This window comes from Scleropages formosus, chromosome 15 (assembly GCF_900964775.1).
Source record: "Scleropages formosus chromosome 15, fSclFor1.1, whole genome shotgun sequence".
Classification (NCBI taxonomy): domain Eukaryota; kingdom Metazoa; phylum Chordata; class Actinopteri; order Osteoglossiformes; family Osteoglossidae; genus Scleropages; species Scleropages formosus.
The window spans coordinates 12555279-12568161 of NC_041820.1; the positions used below are offsets into that span (position 1 = coordinate 12555279).

The following is a 12883-nucleotide window of genomic DNA, read 5'->3' on the forward strand; positions in this document are numbered from 1 at the left end:
ACTGAACCCCGTGGACCCATTTTACCACATCTCTTGAGAAAATGAATAATTTTGAAGTGATCGCACCAGCGTCGCTGCTGGTTTCTGCTTCTTGGCGCTGATCCCGACACTTCTTTTTATACCAACAGCAACCAGAGGTCCTGCTACAGGTCCGGCCCAAACAAACCCACGGCTTCAATTACAGTGCGGCCGACCTCAGCGCGAGGCCTGTGGTCCGCTGCCTTAAACAGCCGAGCCGCTGTCTAAGAAGAGTATGCGGAGCATTCAGTAATTTCCGCTGCAGTCAGCCCCCCCAAACACCATCTCACACGCTTTTGCAATAGAAGCTCAGCTACAGTCCTTTGACATGTGACGCAGAAAACGGGGCAGTATCTGGGTGAAAGTGATATCTTAACCCTGTGTTTCCACTACGGTACTCGGAGGAAGGGACGCATCGAACCCCTTTTTCAGTGCCACGTGTTACCTCGGCATGTGCTTCCAAGCAGACGGGCACCAATCAGATTCTGACAGACACAGTGCACGCATCACTCTGGTGTATTATTTCCTTTTTCCGCTGAGAAAGGCAAAAAGGTCCAGTTTTTAACTGACAACATCCACTTGAGAAGGACAGTCTCTGAATGGGTTGTTGAGCTAATGTCGTTACTACAAAATACTAGCGCTCCTCAGATGAAGATGGAATCGATCGGGTAACACGAGGCTGCAATGGAACATTGAGGTTCTGTTTTGAACTCATTTCTTGCATGGGAACAATCAATACATGAATTATGGAAGTTCAACCATAACATTTTAATTTCATGATCCACAATATTGTATTTATTACATCCATTTAAAAATTTAGGTAGTGGAAAGACAAGTCTAGTGTGTTCTGAGCTGAAAGGAAGGACAAAAGACTGAGCAGTTTCTCCAGTAAGTAGGAATTTCAGAGTTGTGATATTACCTAAGAATTGCCCCAACCCTCCCCCCCTTAGCAGGAGAGAGCAGCACTTGGATCCTGGTACAGAGCGGTACCCACTGGAATACATCTAGGGTGTGATCAGTGTGTTCTTTCATCCAGCAAGTGGGGGTATGACTATTACCATTTACAGCTGCTCAATAGAAATGCTAACGAGGCACCCAGAAATGACTCAAAAACCCTGAAAACCACTTGCATGATGCTGCAAGCCAACACCAGTAACTGTGTGTGGAAATGTTACAAGCGCTAGTTTCAGCTTGCAGGAAAATGTTCTTCTTGTTCTACTGAAGAAGTTAATGCCAAAAAGCCATGCGTTTACTCAGTGTTATGAAGTTGTATTTAGCTAACGCCTTTTTCCAAGGCAACCTGCAATACTAGACACGCGACAGGACATTAATGACAATGATCAGCATGTTTAGTGGTCAACCTCAGGCAGCTGATAGCATAGTGGTTACAGCTGCTGCCTTTGGGTGCAAAGGTTCCAAATCAGGGAGGTAGTACTCTTGGGTTAGGTACTTACCCTAAAATTACCCAACTGTAAATGGGTAAATAATTGTAAGTTGTTTTGGAGGAAAAACAATCAGGTAAATGAATAAATGAGTATTTCTGTCTGGTCCTGGACACATCATGAAACTGCAGCCTGTGAGCATTCGTACAGACGGTGCATCAGCGCGCCGTAATCGCCAAAGTCAGACGGAGGAAGAAAGGCCAGCTGCAGCTTGAGGAGGCAATCCTGGAGGGAGAAAAAGATGAGATGAATCTGGGACTCACATCACTGAAGCACTATGCAGACCAGCGTGACCTTCTACCACCACAGGTCATCTCCTCTGCCAATGCTGTTCATCTGCACTTCGGCCAGGGAAGAGATAGAAGGTGGGTCTGCACCTGCGCTACAGCGCGAGCTCCCGCATCTTCCGGATGATGGTGGAGTGGGTCGGGTGGAAAGGCAGCCCGTCCACCTCCAGGGCCAAATTGGCCGTTTTTCCGCTGCGGACGCCGTGCTTCACCAGGATGGCCAGGAACTCCTCCTCCTGAGACCCCGGAGAGGGGGAAGAACAAGAGAGATGGGAGTCGCCAGGAGCGTTAGAGACAAGGTACCTAGTGTTCTGTGCCCACTCTATACTTGTTACGCATGCATGAGGGAACTGCTATGATTCAGTACTGCTCAGGCTGGTACGTGAGTCTGGAATGTGTGTTGTGAGCAGGAAACATCTGTTGTCCTGTGGAGCGTTTACAGCCTCCCCTTTGCCTGTTACTGCACTCTCTTCCCTGCCTTCTCCTGTACATAGTGGCTCCTGCTCCAGCACATCTAGTTCGGCACATCCGAGTGAGAACGGACAGCTACGCTGTTTTACTCTGCAGCGGAACAGCACAGGTCCAGCTTGCTCAGGTCAAATGCCGGTGACGGGATGGACCTACGGAGGTCACGCCTTAGTCACGCGTCACAATGGCACCGTGAGCTTTACCTTGGCGACTGTGGGCAGGCTGGCTGCCCAGGTCTCCAGCTGCTGGGGGGAGGGAGGGGTCCCCAGTCCCTTGCGTAGATACCGCTCGTGGACCAGGCAGGCATTGAGGAGGTACAGGCCGCAGGCCACGGCATAGCCTCCCCAGTTGGACACTCCTGATGAAGACAACAAGATGTCACTTACACACGCTCGCATGTCAGCAGTGTGTCGTCCACAGCGGTATGAGTAGAGCATAAGTATTCCTGTATATCTTTCTTCCTCAGACATATTTAATGGAACCTGTTGGTGGTGGAGTGGTTAGGGCTGCTGCCATTGGAACCAAAGGTTGCAGGTTCAAATCACAGCACTGGTTGTACTACCTTTGAGCAAGGATCTTAGCCTGAATTGCTCCACTGAAATTACCCAGCTGTATAAATGGTATTGTAATTGTTAGTAGTTTTAGAGAAAAGGGGCAGGTAGCACCAAAATTAAATGTAAAACTTGTAATTGGTTTCTCCTTTTCCCAAGTGCTTCTCGAGAAAGGGGAGTGGGCTGCAGCACTAACTGTCATTTTCCCGAGGGGTTAACGACAGATAACGCAAAACTACATCCTTGCTCGGTCAGAGAGAGTTCCCTCATCCCACATCCTCCTCAAAGTGGTGTTAAAAAAAAATGCCTTCCAACACCGCTGCCGCGAGCCCTGCACGCTGACGGCAACACCGTGACGGAAGGCTGGGCTCTACCTGCCGTGATGGCGTAGTCGGCGGCTACATCGCAGGCGATGAGGTTCCCCTTGGGCATGTGCGCCCGCACGGCGCCCCTCACCTTCCCCATGCCCAGCTCATTTCCCCCGTCGCCAATCCCTGCAGGAGCCAGAGCCTGATCACGTGTGCGTCCCCCAGCAAACAGAACACGCAGCTTGGGATACAAGCAGCTCAAACGGGTCAGTTATAGCTCAGAGCCAAGCACTTTTAAAAGCAGGATGTCTATGTGCATTTTTTTCAACAATATTTCTCACATCCTAATATATCAGCTCACGAAACCACTGATACTTGACACGTTACATGAAACGGCATCCTCCTCATTTTCAACATGAGTCCGTAACTACCGTAACATTTACAGTTGCGAAGTAAAAGGTATTAACTTAAATATTAGAACAATTACCGCACATTTTCAGTTGCGTGCAAAATACGAGAGGTGTCTCGCTAATGATTTTTTCACGGGGGGGACCCAGAATCCTACAAGCTGATGTGAGCACACACAGCAGACGCAGCTCTTGTGCGCGCGGAGAGAAGGAAGCCGTACCGTACCTGTGGTGCCGATCCCTGCGATGGAAGCGGCTGCGGTGAAGAGGTCATCTATGGGGTCCACCAGGTGCTTGATGTTAATGGCCCTCATGTTGTAGTAATTTCCATCTGCAGCTCTGCCACTGCGTTCTATTGCCACCAAGTGGTCAAACCTGGAAATTGCACAGGGCAGAAATAACCAAGAAGCAACAATAATACAGGACAAACCTGCAGCTGACAGTACGAGATGTTCTGCGAGGGTTTGGAGTTGTGTTGGAGCACACTGACAGCGCTTGTGTACATGTTTTTTAACCTTGCTACCTGTTCCAAAACAGGTGGTACGCTGCAAAAAGAAAATAAAAAAACCCTTGCGCAGTTAACGGGACAGCTGGCAGTAGCGGTTAGCACTAGTGCCTTTAAATCCAACGGATGCAGGTTCAATTCCCACCTCTGGCGGTAGTACCCTTTAGCAAGGTACTTACCCTAAATTGCTCCAGTAAAATTACCCAGCTGTATTAATGGCTAAATAACTGTAACCAGGTTATCACTGTAAGCTGATTGGGAGAAAGCATCAGCTAAATGACTAAATGTAGTGCGAAGACCTCATATTGAGTGTGTGTGAGACGCTGGCTTTAGCGGTGAGGTAACCTTGGCTTGTTTGGGTCCCCATCATGACACAAAAATTGTAGTGCTGACTCTGGGGAAGACTCCTGGAAGCTCAGCAGTGGGACTGCGGTCTGTATTATACCTGGAGAGGGAGGCCAAAGATTCATGGGTAATCACCGAAAGTCAGCGCGCAAGACTGCGGGTTAGACATATACCGTCTAATATAACAAATGTTTTATTAATGTTCCGATCAAAACACAGTTCAAAATACCAACCTGGTCTTGTAACCGTTTTAATGCTGGACATAATGAAGTCAGTACTTGATAAAAGAAGTGGATGCACAATATCCAGTGGGTAAACAGCTGAAATTCTGGCAGTTTACAGATAAAACAAACCTCAAAACAGGGGGAGACGAAATACCTGCATATATATCTGAACCAGAAATCAAACAATTTGACGCACTGTAAAGTAAATCACAAACCCCCACTTACTTTCCCACGGCCCTTACCCTTCTGCACCGCGTCATCCATGATTCGACGGTTCATGTCCAGGGCTCGGCGATCGGTCACCATGGCCACTCGCTTCCCCAGGGCCCGAAGCATAGCTGCCATGGCGATGGCACCGGGGGGTCCGTCCGTCTCCTCTGGTGGGTTGTGCTGGAAGTGTGTAGGGAAGCCGGTGGTGATGAGCACGGAAGAGGCGTGGGACAGGGACAGGCAGGATTTGAGTAGCTCGTCCTGGACAAACAGGGCCTGGATGCCCCTCTCCCCTGGGGAAAGGACCGGTGAAAAGAGAGTGCAGACACTCAGAAAACCAACCACTATTAACCAGAGCTTTGGCAATGCGGTCATGTACAACTTGCTTTTGTTCTACGGTCATATTAACGGATCCCTCCAAGCATAACAACAGCAAGAGCTTTAAATACAATAGTTTTAATAAGAGTCAAAATATGCGTGGTATTCCTTCCAAGAGAAGGCAGGGAACAGAATGGCCAAGTATGGGACAAATGCTTGTAAAGCAAACATCAAATTCAGAGGGGACTTGAATCACTTCAGTCCACACGCAAAAGTAGACTGCTAATGAAAAATAAAATAAGAGAAGAAAAATAGCTGGTCGCGTAGTGGTCGGAGCTACTGCCTTTGGATCCGAAGGTCACACGTTCAATCCCCACCTCCGGCTGTAGTACCCTTGAGTAAGGTACTTACCCTAAATTGCTCCAGTATAATTACCCAGGTGTATAAATGGGTAAATAATTGTAAGCTTGTGATAATTGTACGTTGCTTTCGATAAAAGCATCAGCTAAATGAATAAATGTAAATAGATGGACAAATCCAGCAGGAAACTGCATGAGGCTGCAGCGGTATACATACAACAAATGAGTGACAAAGGACACCGGAAGAAAAAGCACACGCTGAACCATTTTAAAAATATCGAGTTAAAAGCTCTGCGAACGGGCCACGAACGCTACCGGTGTGGTCACGTGTGGCAATGAGTCGGAGGCTCTCGGCGTTCCTGTCAGAGCACTAGGGAACAAAGGGGGGGATTGCCTTTTCCGTACACCGTCCGCTTCCCACTTAACTACCAAGGTGTCCTGCACTCTGGGATACCTGGATCTTCCCCAATAAGTTTCTCTAGGGCTCTGATCTGATGAACAGCTGCCTCGGACACCAGGCTGAAGCGCAGGGGCTTCTGGGAGATGCTGAAGGTCAGTGGGCGCTGTCTTGGGTCTGTTGTAGATGTTGCAGCGAACATCTCCTGGTCGCTGAGGAACATGCAGCCGGGAGCGTGGGTAAAAGCCAGAGGGGTTTCTGTAAAAACAATTCAGTTTCAGTGACATGTGGCATTTCAACTGGCATACAGCTGGTAGCGTAGCGATTAGAGGCGCTGCCTTTCGCTCCAAAGGTCGCAGGTTCAAGCCTCGCCTCCAACCGTAGTTCCCTTGAGCAAGGTACTTGCCCTAAATTGCAATATAATATCAACAGGTCAAATAACTAAGTGGCTTAACATTGCAAGTCGCTTTGGAAAAAAAAGTGTCATCTAAACGAATAAATGTAAATTTGCTCTTTACAGGACTTACTACTTTATAATGTTTTTAGAACATCAGAACAATTCTAAATATACTCATGCATCTTGCCAAAAAAACTGATAAAGTTCCCTTTTCTTATTTAGCTGACATTTTTCTCCAAAGTGATTTATGGTGTTGAGCTACGGTGATTTGCCCACTTATACAGCTGAGTAATTTTTACTGCAGGGTAAAGACTGTGTTTTAAGAGAACAGGTTCAGAACAGAAACCTTTAGAACTGAAGCGTTAGGTCCCCTTTGAAACGCCGGACCTTCTGCAAGGATCACTCCACGCGCACTTCAAAGCTGGTACTCACTGCAGCTCCGGACGGCCTCCACACCCGTCACCCCGCAGCCCCAAAACACGGGCACATCTCCCGGGGCTGGAACCACCGGGTCGCCGTAGTCCGGCTGGGACGCGTCCCGTATGCCGAGCAGAGCTGAGGGGGCGGAGCGAAAGATGGGGGGGGGGGATCAAGGGACATATTACAGACCTGGGCTTTGACATTCCTGCTCCCAACTTACCTTGTTCACGTTCAAGTAACTCCACTATTTCTCTGCTACTCTGAAGATAAACATGTACTGTACATTTCTGGATTTAACTCTGTGGATAACGCATTAGTTTAGGTGAACAAAATCTGTGTCGTGCTGATGTCTAGAATCTACGGTCAGTCTGACAGCCTCCAGCTTTATAGCTAGCGTATGAATGCAGTAACTCCCCATCCCCAGGGCAAGCAGGCACCAGACCTGGGTCTCCAATGTGCACGGGCGCCCCGTGGGACAGAGGGGCCAGGTGCGTGGCCCGCGCGGCCGCATCCAGCTTTTCGGCCGGTATCGGCCGCATCGACACCACCATGGGGCACCGGAAGCTTCCCACCTCGACGCACGGCACCGAGGTCTGGGAAGAGCGGCAGAGGAAGGGAAAGAGGTTGGGGATACATTTACCGCAGCGGCCATGCGTCCTCACACACAGCGCACTAGTTTACACTTTACAGCGACACTGAGATACTACACACTGAAATCCCAGGGCAGCTGCTAAACACTTGATATACGAACTAAATCAGAATTTCTTCAATGAATATTAAATAATATAAAAATATTCCAGCTCCATAGTGAGAGGGGTTCAGTCCAAGCTTTCGCAATATATTGGCAGCGGTGTTAAACACACGCACATATAGTCTGAGACCGCTTGTCCCGAGCGGGGTCGTGGCGAACCGAAGCCTGACCCGGCAACATGGGGTACAAGGCCGGAGGGGGAGGACACACCCAGGACGGGACGCCAGCCCACCGCAAGACACCCCAAGCAGGACTTGAACCCCAGACCCACCACAGAGCAGGCCTTCGCCATACCTGCTGCACCACTGCGCCCCCCTTTGTGTTAAACAACTTCTTAAACACACTATGGCTCAAAAAAAAATGGTGGAAAAGATACTTACTGAGCTGATGCCTTTAATAACGTTAATACAGGCATATATAATAGGTTTGTGCCCGTTGATCCCAAGAAAAGGGTACACGTCGTTCTCGTAAGCAACTAACAACAACGTAGTACGTTTGCTCACTGTTACTGCTCACCCTGAACATACTGACGTTGCGACCCTGTTCCACGTTCCGCACCGGAACCTCGGCGGCCTTCAAAATCTGCTCAAAACTGAAGCTGCAGCCCAGGTAGAAGGTGACCATGTCCCGGAGCTGCGCCGTGTACGGTGTCAGGCTGGACACCTTGGCAGCCAGGGCTCCGTTCTCAAACACGCAGTACTGCGCACAGTCCACTCTGGATGGGGGTGGGAGATCATTGTAGGGACGTTCACTCAGTGTTTTTTAATGCATCAAAGAGAAATATGTTTTTCACCCGTGTACTCTGTCAATTTCAAGGGGAAAAATGACAATTTTCACTCATTTCTATTGAATTGTAGTCCAGAAATTGTTAAAGAAGCAGAATGGAAACCAGTTTGAAAAAATTTTTTAAAAAATTACAGGAAGGGTCTGGCCTCTTGGAACAAAGTACAATGATGGGTTTGAGTAAAAAATACTATGCTGTATAAATGATTAAGTCACCTGCTAGTTACCTTGAGGATATTATTAATAAGAATAATAGGAGCAGCTTGCGGCATACTGGTTAGCACTACCATCTCAGAGAGAGAGACAGTGGTTTGACGTTTAAATCCCAGCTCCTGCTGCAGTAGTCCTGAGCGAGGTACTAACTCAGAACTGCTCCAATAAAAATTACCTGGCTGTGTAAACGGGAAAATCACTGTACAGTAAGCAGCTTAACACTGTAAACTGCTTTGGATAAAAGTGTCAGCTAAATGAATACATGTAAATATAGCAAGAACAATAATAGTAATTAATAAACAAACATAAAAAGCCATAGCGAGGAAAGACAGTTTTGCCGAGTTCACATTAGCTGTCGTCAGTCCTGCTGATGGCGACGGGAAAAATGATCAGGTAAAGTCACAGTGAGGAGAATAAGTTACATATTGGGCTGAAACTTGGACCATATGGCAGCGTGCACAATGCTGTTTTCATGCTTGCGCGGTTCACTGCACAGCCATAAAGTCAGGGACACAGTTCTGCGATACAGATTGCGAGTGGTGGGGTGGGGAGGCAATGCCAGGCATTGACCCGTGACACGTTACAGCCCACACGCGGACGCACGAAGCTCCCAGCAGCTGGAACGTTTCGTGAGCTACAAAGAGAAAATTCAGTCCGCTCAGAATAACGCAATCATTTGCCCCCCGTTTCATCATCGCCGTACCTGATGTCCGAGTTTTCCGCGAGGGGGGAGCAGCCCCACTCCCCAGGCTTACTCCGGTACAGGAGGGGCAGGGGGCCGCGGTTGGCGCGACAGAACGCTTCGAAGTCATCGGCGAGCGTCTCGTGCAGGATGACCACGTTCGCTTGCTGGAAGCCTTGAAGCAAAAGAACGGGACAGCGGTTGAGGACGGTCTCCCGCGGAGGCGTAACCCTCGGCGAGGTACCGAACCGGAACCGCTCCGCCGGATGCGGCCCGGCCGCGAGCACGGGTACGACCGCAGGGCGGAACGCTCGCTTCAGGGGAAAGCGCACACACACACACACACACACACACACACACACACACACACACATTTTCAGAACCGCTCATCCCTTACGGGGTCACGGGGAACCGGAGCCTACCCGGCAACACAGGGCGTAAGGCCGGAGGGGGAAGGGGACGCACCCAGGACGGGACGCCAGTCCGTCACAAGGCACCCCAAGCGGGACTCGAACCCCAGACCCACTGGAGAGTAGGACTGCGGTCCAACCCACTGCGCCACCGCACCCCCCACAAGGACGAGCCGCACGTTTATCAAGAAAAACCGACGGAGAAACGAAAATAAAACGCCATCCTCCGCGTCACCGTTCGGCAGGGACGGCGCTAAACCGTCTGCTTATGAAAAACTGCAGCGGCACGTGGTTCTGATCGGGTCCGCCGTGCGGTGCAATAACTGTAATAACTGTAGAAGTTTTACCTACCTGGGGCAAGTCCTGAGGTATTTGCTATACGCTCGGTTTTTGATCGGATCAGGACCCTTACAGCCGATGGGATCAGGCCTTTTGACGGCGATGCGTCGGTCATGCTTGCACCCAGGTCAAAGTTTTCTGCCCGAACTCCCCATCTTTTAAAGGGTGCGTTAATCATTTACGTTCATCCAGAATAAAGAGTAGCAGCTTTTCAGTAACTTTAACGGATTAATGTATAATAGCGTTTTTTTCTTGTTGGTGCAATTTTAAAATTGTCACTGAATTCCAACACACAAAAGTATGTGAGTGAAAAGAAGTTCAAATACACAAGTATTTTGAAAATACAGAAATATTATATGAAAACCTAACCATGTGGTCTAATATTTGTAAGAAGTCTGAGAAACACCATCTAAAAAAAAAAAAAAAAAAAAAAAAAAAAAAAAAACTGTAAATAAAAGAGTCCCCAGCTCCAGACTGCCACAATCTCAGCCAGGACAAGTGGTTAATGCGAGTTAGTACAAAAAACATTTTCCGGCAATTTCTCTCTACTGAATGCTTAAAGATTTCACTTCGAGAACCATAATTCATACTGGCTTACAAATCAACCTGAAAGACTTAGTTCAGCAGGAGTGTGTTAATGAATCATATTTAAAATAAGATTTTATTCAATATAATTACAGACCATAATTATATTGAATAAAATCTTATTTTAAATACGCACACACAAACGCACACTGTCTGAAGCTGTTTGTCCCAAGCGGGGTCATGGCAAGCTCAAGCCTAACCCAGCAACACAGGGCGCAAGGCAGGAGGAGGAGGAGATGCACCCAGGACGGGATGTCAGTCCATTGCAAGGCACCCCAAGCGGGACTCAAACCCAGCCCCACAAGAGAGCAGGACCCGCTGCACCACTGCACCTCCCACCCCTCCCAACTCCCACCCCCCTGCAGGTTCAAGCAATGAATCCAATTGGAATTTGTTCAAAATTTCCCTGGCACCGAACAGTCCTCCCAAACTCAGTCACACGAAACTGCAGCTGCCCAGTGAGTGAAACACATAAGCAGCCAGGGCTTCGTGACCCACACGGACGTTTGTGATCTAAACCTTTACAGTAACATGCTGGAGAAAAGTCACTTTAGCGCTTGTTAAAGATTAAGAAATTGTCATGAGTACAGGGATTTGGAATGGAAATATATATATATATATAATATATATACACACACACACAGTGGCTGAAGGCGCTTGTCCCAAACGGGGTCGCAGCGAACCGGAGCCTAACCCGGCAACACAGGGCGTAAGGCTGGAGGGGGAAGGGACACACCCAGGACAGCACGTCAGTCCATCACAGGGCACCCCAAGCGTGACTCGAACCCCAGACCTGCCAGAAAGGAGGCCCCAGCCAAACCCGCTGCCCCACCGCATCCCCCGGGAAGTTGAAATATTTTCTCTTAAAATTGTGTACCGCATACATCTTTGGAGACCCACTCTATGGACGAGCCCTTGTGCATCACAGGACTGCAGCGTGCGGGTCTTTAGGCTGGGCAGGATGCCAGTCCATCACAGGGGAAACACGTGCAGTCACTAAGACATTCGCACACTACGGGCAATTTAGTTACCATCTGACCTGAAACACATCACCGGACTGTCGGGAGGAAACTGGAGCACCGGGTGGAAACCCACACAAATACGGGGCAACATGCGGCCTCCGTACAAACTGACCCCGATTCAAACCTACAACCAATCACAGAGCCTGCGCACCACCCCGTTCCTCTTTTTGAGACACCATCATCATCATCCGATACCTTTAATAAAGCACATCATTCCGAAAGTGGATTCGTTGTCACTATTTCCCTTACAATACCAGCAGAAGCAGCACAACACGTTTTCATTTATTCAGTCTCCTAGTTTGCAGAACAGATGGAATGTAAATTATCTAGAACGATTTGCATAATTGTGACGTCACCAAAATGCGTGTATTACTGCATTGATACTTCTAGATTTGGCCGGCACCCCACCAATACCTGAGGATGATGACGATGATGATATTATTATTATTATTATTATTATTATTAAGTTATTATACTAACAATACGGTTACTTTGACTGTCTCAAAAAAAACATTTAGAAACCTTTTGCACAACGCTGACAGAGATGGCTGGTTCGAATTCCTCTTCTGCTACTAGTGCTAGTGACCTTGAGGCAGGTGCTCATCCTAAATCAGTCTGCTGAAAATGGCCCACAAGTATGAAGGGAATGGATGCGTCACGAAGTGAAGTGAAGTGAAGGGAAGGGACACCGCAGCGCCCCGGGACACACGCGTCTCGTGCCGCCTCCACAGCGCGCGGCTCTCTCACCCGAAAGTCTGGCGGCCGCGCGGAGCCCCAGCAGTCTGAGCGGCAGCGTAGCACCGGCGGCGCCGGGCAGCATCTCGCACCACCAGCCGCGCTTCGACGCGTCGCTGCCAGATAGCTACTTTACTTTAGTCTTGCTGTTTATTTTCTTTTACTATGCCGCGGTAATTCCAGCTCCGAGAACAGCGTAAACTTGCTCTGCAGTTATTAGTTAAAAAGCTCGTAGTTTGATGTTGTTGGGGCCCAACTTGTGAGTAAGTCCGAGCCATGCATGCATGGCATCATCATGATGTGTACACTTCACTTGTCTTCATCATGTTACGAAAAAAAAAGAAACGCCCCGTGCTATGCTTTGCGCGCTGGTTTTCTTAAACATTCTTAGATCTTGTAAAACTGACACATAAATTCACGCAGTGTACTTCACTTGGAATCGGCCACACTGCTGCCGGATCAAGGGGAAGACGTTCCTCTTTTTTCGCTTAAAGGACGAGCAATGCGAACAAACTTTTCCGGTAGTTTCTCTCCTGTCCACAGATAAACATTATTGTATTATCAGACCAATCCCAATCAACCGCTCTGCCGGTTTCTCCACCAATCACCGCGACGCGTTCGCGCATTGGACCAATCCGAATGAAGGCCATTGGTAGCGGACGGTGTGCTCCGAAGAGGAGGCTGTCTGTCTTGCGCTACAGACCAAT

At 48.7% G+C, this 12883-nt stretch overlaps 1 protein-coding gene across 3 annotated transcripts; it reads right to left on the reverse strand.

Annotated features, from left to right (window-relative positions):
- Positions 1-682: 682 nt before the first annotated feature.
- On the reverse strand, positions 683-12702 carry dglucy (D-glutamate cyclase). Of its 3 annotated transcripts, none has more exons than XM_029258728.1 (13): positions 11964-12181; positions 9107-9260; positions 7924-8122; positions 7099-7249; positions 6669-6791; positions 5897-6097; positions 4798-5058; positions 4332-4431; positions 3708-3856; positions 3141-3260; positions 2419-2573; positions 1838-1983; positions 683-1685 (listed from the first exon to the last, which is right to left on the reverse strand). In XM_029258728.1, exons 1-12 carry the CDS (start codon positions 12043-12045, stop codon positions 1843-1845), a joined length of 1836 nt encoding a protein of 611 aa, XP_029114561.1. In that variant the 5' UTR covers positions 12046-12181; the 3' UTR covers positions 683-1685; positions 1838-1842. The 3 variants fall into 3 exon arrangements, with proteins under 3 accessions (XP_029114561.1, XP_029114562.1, XP_018605746.2); XM_029258729.1 differs by lacking the exon at positions 11964-12181 and adding an exon at positions 12189-12702 and having other exon boundaries at positions 684-1685; XM_018750230.2 differs by lacking the exon at positions 11964-12181 and adding an exon at positions 9847-10189 and having other exon boundaries at positions 684-1685.
- Positions 12703-12883: the final 181 nt, after the last annotated feature.

What these genes read in the sequence shown, in the direction of transcription:
- dglucy (XM_018750230.2), bottom strand. Translation starts at nt 10,012, where the DNA reads ATGATTAACGCACCCTTTAAAAGATGGGGAGTTCGGGCAGAAAACTTT. An exon ending in ACTTATTGGGGAAGATCCAG is followed by an intron (nt 5,059 to 5,896) that starts GTATCCCAGAGT and finishes TCCTTTCCCCAG; the next exon opens with GGGAGAGGGGCATCCAGGCC. An exon ending in GCCTGCCCACAGTCGCCAAG is followed by an intron (nt 1,984 to 2,418) that starts GTAAAGCTCACG and finishes CCGGGGTCTCAG; the next exon opens with GAGGAGGAGTTCCTGGCCAT.